Below are 12,242 nucleotides of genomic sequence, written 5' to 3'. Positions count from 1 at the left end.
CACAGAGACACTGCTGTCAATCAGATGCACAGAGACACTGCTGTCAACCAGATGCACAGAGACACTACTGTCAATCAGATACACAGAGTCACTGCTATCAATCAGATGCACAGAGACACTGCTGTCAATCAGATGCACAGAGACACTGCTGTCAATGCTTCCTTGATACAAACTCTGCATGCTTTAGTTTTCTACTGCTTTTTTTGTGTACTGAAGCCTCAAATCTGAACTTTATAGGAAAAACATTACAGTCATTTTCTATTTCATAATTAACATTTTTCTCTTAAAAGGAATTGTTGGAACCCAAATCCATATGAATGAGTGTAAAGAGCTGTCTAATAAGGAGAGCAATAATCAAAGGAAGTAAGTTCTGCTCCTAAGTCATTAGGGTTATTTATTTCAGAGGCACAATGCTGCTTTTATTGTCAGTACTTCTGATTCGTTCCACTATTGTTCTTTGGTTTTGTTTTCCTTTTTTTTATTGGATACTTATTTTATTTATATTTCAGATGTTATCCCCTTTCCCCATTTCCCCCGCACCCAGGAACCCCCTATCCCATCCCCCCTCCTCCTGCTTTTTTGAGGATGTGCCTCTGTAGGAGGAGCTAAGGTGGGAGGAGTTAGGAAAGGAAGAGGAAAAGGAAGAGGTGGAGTTAGAGAGGCAGAGATGTAGGAGCAATGGAGAGTCATGCAGGTATGGAGAGCACTCATGGATAACAACTTTTATTTAGGTTAGCTAACTGGGAAACAACTCTCTTCATATGGGCATATTGTTATTGAGCATTACCAAACATATAAAGCTTTCAATTAATCTTTAAGCATTAGAGTCTCATTTTTATTACTGGGCCTGCGTGGCTGGCGGGATGGTTTGGGCAATGCCCAGCCTTTCAGAGACAGCATGGAAGATTGGCAGAGCCATCTCCCATGCTGGTGTCTCCTAGGTGGCAGGGCTGGTGTTTCTGGCAGGCCAGTTCTAGCTGCTGCGCGCATGTGGCCTCCAGTCAAGAAACATGGTGGCCGAGCTACGCAGAGCTTAGCCTAGATAGTCGGCTTGATCTGAGGCCATTTTAAATAATTACTGCAACACCCCCCCCACTCCAACCTCCCCACTCACGAATTCCCCCACACTGGGGCATCCAGCCTTCACTGGACCAAGGACTTCCTCTCCCACCTATGACCAACAAGGTCATCCTCCCCTACATATAACAGCTGGAGCCATGGGTCTCTTCCTATGTGCTCCCAGGCTGGTGGTTTAGAACCTGGGAGTTCTAGTTGGTTGGTATTGTTGCTCTCCTCATGGGGCCTGAAACCCTTTCAGCTTCCTTTCTTTCTCACTCCTCCATTGGGAACCCCATGATCAGTTCAATGGTTAGCTGTGAGCATCCACCTCTGTATATGTCAGGCTCTGGCAGACCTCTAAGGAGGCAGCTATATCATGCTCCTGTCAGCATGCACTTCCTGACATCCACATCAGCATCTACTTTTGGTGATTGCATGTAGCATGGATACCCAGGTGGAACAGTCTCCAGACGGCCCCTCCTTCAGTTTCTGTCCCACATTTTGTTTCCATATTTGTTCCTATGTGTATTTTGTTACTCCTTTTAAGAAGGACCAAAGCACCCACACTTTGGTCTTCCTTCTTCATGAGCTTCCTGTGGTCTGTGAGTTGAATCTTGGGTATGTCAAGCTTCTGGGCTAATGTCCAATTATCAGTGAGTGAATACCATCCGTGTTCTTTTGTGATTGGGTTACCTCACTCAGGATATTGTCTAGTTCTATTCATTTACCTAAGAATTTCTTGAATTCATTGTTTTTAATAACTAAGTAATACTACATTGTGTAAATGCACCACAGTTTTTGTATTCATTCCTCTATTGAAGGACATCTGGGTTCTTTCCAGCTTCTGGCTATTATAAATAAGGCTGCTATGAACATAGTTGAGCATATGTCTTTGTTATATGTGGGAGCATCTTTTGGGTATATGCCCAGGAGTGGTATAGCTGGGTCCTCAGGTAATGCTATGTCCAATTTTCTGAGGAACCCCCAGACTGATTTCCAGAGTGGTTGTACCCATACTGCAATACCACCAACAACGGAGGAGTGTTCCTATTTCTCCACATCCTTGCCAGCATCTACTATCACCTGAGTTTTTGATCTTAGCCATTTTGACTGGTGTGAGGTGGAATCTCAGGGTTGTTTTGATTTGCATTTCTCTGATGACTAAGATGCTGAACATTTCTTTAGGTGTTTCTCGGCCATTCGAGTTTCTTCAGTTGCGAATTCTTTGTTGAGCTCTGTACTCCATTTTTAATAGGGTTATATGGTTGTCTGGAATCTAATTTCTTGAGTTCTTTGTATATATTGGATATTAGCCCTCTATCAGATGTAGGATTATTAAAGATCTTTTCCCAATTTGTTGGTTGTCGTTTTGTCCTATTGACAGTGTCCTTTGCCTTACAGAAACTTTGTAATTTTATGAAGACCCATTTGTCAATTCTTGATCTTAAAGCATATGCCATTGGTATTCTGTTCAGGAATGTTTCCCCTGTGCCCAAGTATTCGAGGCTTTTCCCCACCTTCTCTTCTATTAGTTTCAGTGTATCTGGTTTTATGTGGAGGTCCTTTATCCACTTAGACTTGAGCTTTGTACAAGGGGATAAGAATGGATCAATTTTCATTCTTCTACATGTTGTCCTCCAGTTGAACCAGCACCATTTGTTGAAAATGCTGTCCTTTTCCACTGGACAGTTTTAGCTCCTTTGTCAAAGATCAAGTGACCATAGGAGTGTGGGTTCATTTCTGGGTCTTCAATTTTATTCCATTGATCTTCCTGCCTGTCTCTGTACCAATACCAGGCAGTTTTTAATCACTATTGCTCTGTAGTACAGCTTGAGGTCAGGGATGGTGATTCCTCCAGAAGTTCTTTTATTGTTGAGAATAGTTTTCGCTATCTTGGGTTTTTTGTTATTCCAAATGAATTTGCAAATTGCTCTTTCTATCTCTATGAAGAATTGAATTGGAATTTTGATGGAGAGTGCATTGCATCTGTAGATTGTTCTTAAAAAGATGTACTAGCACATGTGTTTAATGTGGCAAGAAAGCAATGGCATAAACCTCAACTGTAATTCTATTGTCAAAGAAAGGTCTGTGAACACATCGCTTCTCCTACCAAATAAAGCAAGCATGTGGAGGATAGACAATCAGTTTTCAATTGGAGTTGAGCTGAAACACTGAGGATTAAAATCATAAAATTAAAATGTGTATAACTAAAAAGTACAACCATTCTAAATAACACATTAGAGTAACAGAAACTCTCACTTTCTGCTGGTAAGAATAGAAGATTTTAAACCAGCGTGGTAGATTTGAAGGCATGTACATCTACTACCTTATCTGGCCATTTCAAGTAGTTTCTCTAAAAACAAAAGCTGATGTCTGCTGAGACATAAACAGAAATACAGCATTATCTGTAATGCTATAAACCTGGAGAAGTCCCAAATGTTTAATAACAAATACTGAACAAATGAAGGGCAACCATATAGCTAAAAATAAGAGGACACATGTAAAATATGAACAAATCTAAAAATGACAGTGGAGAATGAAGTAAATTAGACCAAAATCACAATTTTAGAATTTTATCTACACCATGGGGTTTCAGAGGACTCTAACTTTTGAGGGTGGTTTCTATGATCATTTAATGAGTATCTATATCCCAGACTTTTTCAAACTGGGTAACTTACACACAGACGCTATTGTACACTAAGTACACTTCAGTAAAACTGGACGAAGAGAAAAGTGGGAAGTAAGTAACATGAAGCACCGTCCTATGAGCAACGTGTGACGGTAACTGAAGAGCAATGGCAATCTCAATATGACATACTGACTAAATAAACATTCTTACTTTTTAAATATTCAAAATGAAGAAAATCATACCATTAATGATAGAACCAAAGTGGAAGCTAATCTCTGATATTTAGAGTATGAAATGGATACCCATTTAGATCTAGAATAAGCAATTAGTATTCAACAAGAATCCAGCACATGAAATAGGTGCGTGTTGGGATCCAGTACCTGAAATGGATGCCCACTCAGATCAAGAATATGAAATGCAGCCCACTGTGATCTAGAACATGAAGTGGACACTCACACTCATGACTTTTTCTAACACCTACTAACTCAGCAATCTGTCTATACAAGGATCAAGTAAGCCAGGAGAGGACAAAAAGGAGAAGGTGGGGTACAGATAAGGAGGACAGAGTTGTCCAAATTAGCTATGTTCAAACTCTGAGCAACAAGGAAAGAGTAATAAGAAGAGAGTTTCCTGTTTTGGAAGAGAAAATGAATTAATTTCAGAGTTTGGGAACTGAAACAGTACTAGACTTTTACTCTTAGAAACAGTTCAAACCAAGCATTACCACTTTTACCTATTGTGGTATTTATTTTATCATTATCTAGACTATTGTCATAGTGATGGAAAGCCAGGAATCTCATATAGAGAAGCTGAATCTGTTCTTTTGTGTTCTATTTTGTGGAATTTAAGGAATCAAGCACCATCAATAAGGTGCCTTAAAACAAAACAAATGTTTGTGATACATATGAATAAATCATTATATCAGCACTGTAATATACCATCAGAGACAAGGTCTGCATCTGCACTTTGAAAGTTCTGCTCCCACAAATACACAGCACTTGCTCCATGGACCTCACATGATTGTCTGCCTATAGGTGTCTGTATCCAAGCCTCTCCTTTTAAGTGGAGTTAATTAGTGCTCACTCTAAGGGCCTCTTTTTACTTCTCTGGACACTTTTACTATACATAAGATCACATTCAAAGATAAAGGAGGATGGGAAAATAACACCCGCCCTCTACCCTGCCCCAAGGGACACAAGTTAAACTCAACAGCTTCTTTTACTCTTAGAAGCATTTTAAAGCAGCCAATAGCACTAGCATTCTACTAGCAACTGAAGAGACGGAGACTTGCCTCATAGCTCTTCTCTACAGCACTCCTGGAACACAGTCCAAGAATGGAGTTATGGAGGGGAATTCTCAGTGTTTGTTAAAATACAAGACGAGTCTTTTGACCTCAGTTTTCATCAAAAACACAGAATTCTTGAAATTCTTGGAATATGTTTGTGTGCTCCTTCTGGAATATGCGTACCTGATCCTCCTAGGTGTAGGGGAGTTCACTTCAGATTATTCATTATACCTGCAGTTGTTATTTGTTTTATATGCCTCTGTGGAAAAACATGTTTTGCTGCCGTGTGTCTTATCCTTGTGATTGCACTTTGTGATTGTAACTCAGGTTACTCTTCTTAACCCTTAGAGTATAAATTGTCTGATGCTCTGAATAAACTTGGCTACTGCATGAGACTGCCGTGGTCTGGCTCATTTATAGTCCCCACTCTACCAGATTCATGCAACCAACTAGAGTGGTAAAAAACTACATTATGAAATCAAATTATATAGCATATAACAGAAAGAAGCGGGGAGAGTGTCAGCAACACGGTTCTGTGCATAAAGAAACTTGCAACCAAGACTGATAACCTAAACTCCATTTCCAAGACCTACATGCTTAAAGGACAGAAATAACTCCTATAAGCACCTCGATAGATAGATAAATGATTGATAGATAGATAGATGAATGTTTAAAAAGAGGCAGGGGGAAGAAAAGAGCTGCACTGTACTGGAAAAGGAAGTTCTATAATATGGAATGATAGTGGAACTTAATTTTTTTTAAATACTTCAAAAACTGGCTAATAACTACTAAAGCTGGAATAGATTCATGAATTTTGAATTTATGAATATTGATTGGCCCATCAAATTCAATAATATGCTAAAGGGGATTGTTTCGAAAATAGTATTCAACATTGCCTTTGTGGAAACTATACAATTGTATACTTGAAGTTAAAAAATGTGAATTTTATGATAAGTAATGATTTACACAAAACCAGATGATGTGGATTCATAGTAACTGTAAGGTGGCAGAATATAACATGATTGGCATGTCACAGTTGAATGTAATGGAAGTGGCAATGACTTTAATAGGAAACTTTTCATACGTGTTCTCTTCTGGTGTAAAATAAAGCAAGATGTGAAAAGGGGATATGAGAATCTGATTAAAAATTATATTTGGTCACCAGTATTCCTCCAGTCCAACAATAAAAGAAATAGCTCATCAAAATTTCAAAACGGCACATCTATAACTGACTTTACTGCACCAGCCAAAAGATGAACTTATGCTCTTATCAATACGATTCTTATAAAACTTGACAGAACTTCAAAACTCTTCTTAATCTAATCACCACAATGTTGATGGCCAGGTTTAAAGACAAAAAGATAGGATATTTAACAGAAGAGATGTCTTTTAATAAAACAAATTAACATTTTCTTTTAAAAACACTTAGCTTTTAGAATGAAGTGTACCAACCTGGGGATTAGAGCATTTTATCTCTAATGACTCTAAGTCAACATGTAGACAGACAACAAAGGAATGCCTTTCATCAGGTCCCACGGGAAGTAGCTTTTGAGATGTGACTGCTAGAGTAGAGGTACAACCCATAGGCTCCACGAGGGAAAGTGTCACTTGTTTCCCAAGAAGGGTGTATATGCTGAAATGATGCAAGCTTATGGTCCAGGGAAACGCATCACCTATAAGAGAATAAAATAGAAACAGGAGACCAACACACTTACACACTTAATGACTACAAATAAAAATGATTTAAAAATTCAATCTGAAATGTAACACTTGACATAATGTGGAGAGATTTTGGAGCCTCCTGGCAAGAATATGACATTGGCCAAGGACAAAGAAATGGGCTTTAGGCAGGAACCTGACATTGGGCCATGACAGGGTAGTTAAGTTCAGGCAGGAATTCTAATTCTAGAGAAGTAATTTCAGTCAGGAATATAAGTATTAGGCTAGAACAAAGAAGTGGGCCTCAGGCATGAATATGACTGTGGGCTAGGACAGAGAAGTAGGCTCAGATACTTTTGTCATCCTGATGAGCCCTTAGAAACAGTGATCAAGAGAGTGATCACAGGAGTGATCATGGGACTTTGTTTATTGCCTTGATGTTCCTTGACTATTTCCATCTACTCCATTGCTAGTTCCTCAACCTAGAACTGACCTAAATACTTGCATGTAATTAAAATGGTTTAAAAGCAAATTGGGAAAAAAATAAACCCACTTTCAGCCTCAGAACTGGCTGAGGTCATGCTACAATGTTGTCTAATCATCTTTTTTCTTTTTAATCATCACTCCTGCGCTGGAGAACCTGTTGACTGACTGAGCTGGCCTGGTCAACATAAGAAAGGTAGGATTTCAGAGACTAAGGTACTAAATAATTTACATGCTACCTAAAATAATTTAATTTTAGTATTTGTAATTACTATAATATACTTCTATAACTCTTCATATATTATAAGCATTATATGAAGAAAGCAAAATACAAGAAACAAAAACAGAAATAGAAGTCCTAACGCCCTCTTTGTCACTATGGTGGACAGTAAATGCCCCTGCATTCAGAGACTGTTGCAGTGCATTGTATGTATGATGTACAGTGACTTCTGCATGGAGACGAGATCTAGCTGTGATGTGAGAGAGGAAAATCATATCTCTGTCCTTGTGTGTGTGGCAACTCACACCAGAATTAACAGTGATGAAGCATACTATATTTTTTTGGGGGGGTTATTTTGGTTTTTCGAGACAGGGCTTCTCTGTGTAGCCCTGGCTGTCCTGGAACTTACTCTGTAGACCAGGCTGGCCTCGAACTCAGAAATCCGCCTGCCTCTGCTTCCCAAGTGCGAAGCATACTATTGAATCAGCCTTCTGGCGCTCTGTCAGAAGTACTTAGTCAGAACTTCTGTGGGTGGAACTCAGACATAGTTCCTCAGACCCCTTGCGTGGCTCTTCAAGTACATGAGATGTATTTTAAAGGATGTAGGGTTGATTAAATATTTAGCATTCATAAATATCATAACTGAAAAAATTTTTACTGTTTAGTAATTCATGTCATGTACAATGGATTTATAAGTAAAAGCACAGAAAATAAAGCATTTTAGAATTTTATATGGTAGTTACAGATAAAGTGGACTGATACAATTTGAAGGGTCCAAATGGAATATTTAAAATCCATTATTCTGGTATCAACTGATAAATAATATATTTCTATCAAATATTTAGAATGCCTAGTTACATGTGTACTTATCAGTACAGAAAAGACAGTATAATAACTGTTTAAATGATATTATTTTAAAACATATAGAGACCATTTACTTTTCAATTAGAAAGGTATTCAGTTTGAAATTAACAGAAGTTATGAACCAAATGGACTTAACAGACATCTATAGAACATTTCATCCTAAAACAAAAGAATATACCTTTTTCTCAGCACCTCATGGTACCTTCTCCAAAATAGACCATATAATTGGTCACAAAACAAGCCTCTACAGATACAAAAAGATTGAAATAATCCCTTGCATCTTATCAGATCACCACGGACTAAGACTGGTCTTTAATAATGACAAAACCAATGGAAAACCCACGTGCACATGGAAACGGAACAACTCTCTACTCAATGATGACTTGGTCAAGGAAGAAATAAAGAAAGAAATAAAAGACTTTTTAGAATTCAATGAAAATGAGGACATATCATACCAAAACTTGTGGGACTCCATGAAGGCAGTGCTAAGAGGAAAGCTCATAGCTCTAAGTGCCTACAAAAAGAAACTGGAAAGAGCACACACTAACAAGTTGACTGCACAACTAAAAGCTCTAGAACAAAAAGAAGCAAATACACCCAGGAGGAGTAGAAGGCAGGAAATAATCAAACTCAGGGCTGAAATCAACCAAATAGAAACAGAAAGAACAATACAAAATATCAATAAAACCAGGAGTTGGTTCTTTGAGAAAATCAACAAGATAGATAAACCCTTAGCCAGATTAACCAGAGGGCACAGAGACAGTATCCAAATTAATAAAATCAGAACTGAAAAGGGAGACATAACAACAGAAACTGAAGAAATTCAAAAAATCATCAGATCCTACTACAAAGGCCTATACTCAACAAAACTGGAAAACCTGGATGAAATGGACAATTTCCTAGACAGATACCAGGTACCGAAGTTAAACCAGGAGCAGATAAACCATCTAAATAGTCCCATAACCCCTCAGGAAATAGCAGCAGTCATCAAAAGCCTCCCCACTAAAAAAAGCCCAGGACCAGATGGTTTTAGTGCTGAATTCTATCAGACCTTCAAGGAAGACCTAATACCAATTCTCTTCAAACTATTCCACAAAATAGAGACAGAAGGAACACTACCCAATTCGTTCTATGAAGCTACAATTACACTCATACCCAAACCCCACAAGGACCCGACAAAGAAAGAGAACTTCAGACCAATCTCCCTTATGAACATCGATGCAAAAATACTCAATAAAATTCTAGCAAACCGAATCCAAGACCACATCAAAACAATCATCCATCATGATCAAGTAGGTTTTATCCCAGGAATGCAGGGATGGTTCAATATTCGGAAATCCATCAACGTAATCCACTATATAAACAAACTTAAAGAAAAAAACCACATGATCATCTCACTAGATGCTGAGAAAGCATTTGACAAAATTCAACATCCCTTCATGATAAAAGTCTTGGAAAGATCAGGAATTCAAGGCCCCTACCTAAACATAGTAAAAGCAATTTACAGCAAACCAGTAGCCAACATCAAGCTAAATGGAGAGAAACTTGAAGCAATCCCACTAAGATCAGGGACTAGACAAGGTTGCCCACTCTCCCCCTACCTATTCAATATAGTACTGGAAGTCTTAGCCAGAGCAATTAGACAGCAAAAAGAAGTCAAAGGGATACAAATAGGAAAGGAAGAAGTCAAAATATCGCTATTTGCAGATGATATGATAGTATACTTAAGTGACCCCCAAACTTCCACCAGAGAACTCCTAAACCTGATAAACAACTTCAGCAAAGTGGCTGGTTATAAAATCAACTCAAACAAATCAGTAGCCTTCCTCTACATGAAAGATAAACAGACTGAAAAAGAAATTAGGGAAATGACACCCTTCACAATAGTTGCAAATAATATAAAATACCTTGGTGTGAATCTAACCAAGCAAGTGAAAGACCTCTATGACAAGAACTTCAAGTCTCAGAAGAAAGAAATTGAAGAAGATCTCAGAAGATGGAAAGATCTCCCATGCTCATGGATTGGCAGGATTAATATAATAAAAATGGCCATCTTGCCAAAAGCAATCTACAGATTCAATGCAATCCCCATTAAAATCCCAACTCAATTCTTCACAGAGTTAGAAAAGGAAATTCTCAAATTCATATGGAATAACAAAAAACCCAGGATAGCGAAAACTATTCTCAACAATAAAAGAACTTCTGGAGGAATCACCATCCCTGACCTCAAGCTGTACTACAGAGCAATAGTGATAAAAACTACCTGGTATTGGTACAGAGACAGGCAGGAAGATCAATGGAATAGAATTGAAGACCCAGAAATGAACCCACACACTTATGGTCACTTGATCTTTGACAAAGGAGCTAAAACTGTCCAGTGGAAAAAGGACAGCATTTTCAACAAATGGTGCTGGTTCAACTGGAAGACAACATGTAGAAGAATGAAAATTGATCCATTCTTATCCCCTTGTACAAAGCTCAAGTCTAAGTGGATAAAGGACACCTCCACATAAAACCAGATACACTGAAACTAATAGAAGAGAAGGTGGGGAAGACCCTCGAATACTTGGGCACAGGGGAAAAGTTCCTGAACAGAACTCCAATGGCATATGCTCTAAGATCGAGAATTGACAAATGGGACTTCGTAAAATTGCAAAGTTTCTGTAAGGCAAAGGACACTGTCAATAGGACAAAACGACAACCAACAAATTGGGAAAAGATCTTTACCAATCCTTCATCTGATAGAGGGCTAATATCCAATATATACAAAGAACTCAAGAAATTAGACTCCAGACAACCAAATTACCCTATTAAAAAATGGGGTATAGAGCTTAACAAAGAATTTTCAACGGAAGAAATTCGAATGGCCGAGAAGCATCTAAAGAAATGTTCAGCATCCTTAGTCGTCAGGGAAATGCAAATCAAAACAACCCTGAGATTCCATCTCACACCAGTCAGAATGGCTAAGATTAAAAACTCAGGTGATAGTAGATGCTGGCGAGGGTGTGGAGAAAGAGGAACACTCCTCCATTGTTGGTGGGACTGCAAGATGGTGCAACCACTTTGGAAATCGGTCTGGTGGTTCCTCAGAAAATTGGACATAGCATTACCCGAGGATCCAGCTATACCACTCCTAGGCATATACCCAGAAGATGCTCGAACATATAACAAGGACATATGCTCAACTATGTTCATAGCAGCCTTATTTATAATAGCCAGGAGCTGGAAAGAACCCAGATGTCCTTCAACTGAGGAATGGATTCAAAAAATGTGGTATATTTACACAATGGAGTATTACTCAGCTATTAAAAACAATGAATTCGAGAGGTTCCTAGGTAAATGGATGGAACTAGAAATTATCATCCTGAGTGAGGTAAGCCAATCACAAAAGAACACACATGGTATTCACTCACTGATTATTGGATATTAGCCTAGAACCTTGAAATGCCCAAGATGCAACTCACAGGCCACATGAAGCCCATAAAGAAGGAAGACCAAGTGAGGGTGATTCGGTCCTTCTTAGAAGGAGCAACAAAATACTCAAGGGAGCAAATATGGAGACAAAGTGAGGGACAGAAACTGAAGGAGGGGCCGTCTCAAGACCACTCCACCTGAGTATCTATCCCATGTGCAATCACCAAAGGTAGATGCTGATGTGGAAGACAGGAAGTGCATGCTGATAAGAGCCTGATATGGATATCTCCTCAGAGGCCTTCAAGAGTCAGACATATTCAGAGGCAGATGCTCACAACTAGCCATTGAACTGATCATGGGGTTCTCAATAGAGGAGTTAGAGTGAAGACTGAAGGAGCTGAAAGGATTTATGGCACCATGAGGAGAGCAACAATACCAACCAACCACAGCTCCCAGGGTCTAAACCACCAGCCTGGGAGCACTTAGAGGGGGATCCAGGGCTTCAGCTGAATATGTAAAAGTGGAGGGCCCTGCTGGGCATAGGTGGAAGAAGAGAACCTTGACCTCATGAAGGCTGGATGCCCCAGGGGGTGGGAATTTTGAGGGTGGGGAGGTGGGAGTGGGGGGGT

At 39.0% G+C, this 12,242-nt stretch overlaps 1 protein-coding gene across 1 annotated transcript in view; it reads right to left on the bottom strand.

Moving 5' to 3' along the window:
- Vps13b (vacuolar protein sorting 13 homolog B) overlaps positions 1–12,242 on the bottom strand; it is a 585,584-nt gene that overhangs the window by 281,274 nt on the left and 292,068 nt on the right. The window contains exon 23 of the mRNA XM_028767027.1: positions 6,426–6,646. Within this exon, the coding sequence (XP_028622860.1) occupies positions 6,426–6,646 (221 nt within the window). The remainder of the gene's footprint in view (positions 1–6,425; positions 6,647–12,242) is intronic.

Source organism: Grammomys surdaster, unplaced genomic scaffold (assembly GCF_004785775.1).
Source record: "Grammomys surdaster isolate TR1022 unplaced genomic scaffold, NIH_TR_1.0 63, whole genome shotgun sequence".
NCBI lineage: Eukaryota > Metazoa > Chordata > Mammalia > Rodentia > Muridae > Grammomys > Grammomys surdaster.
This window is presented reverse-complemented; position numbering and strand designations above follow the sequence as displayed.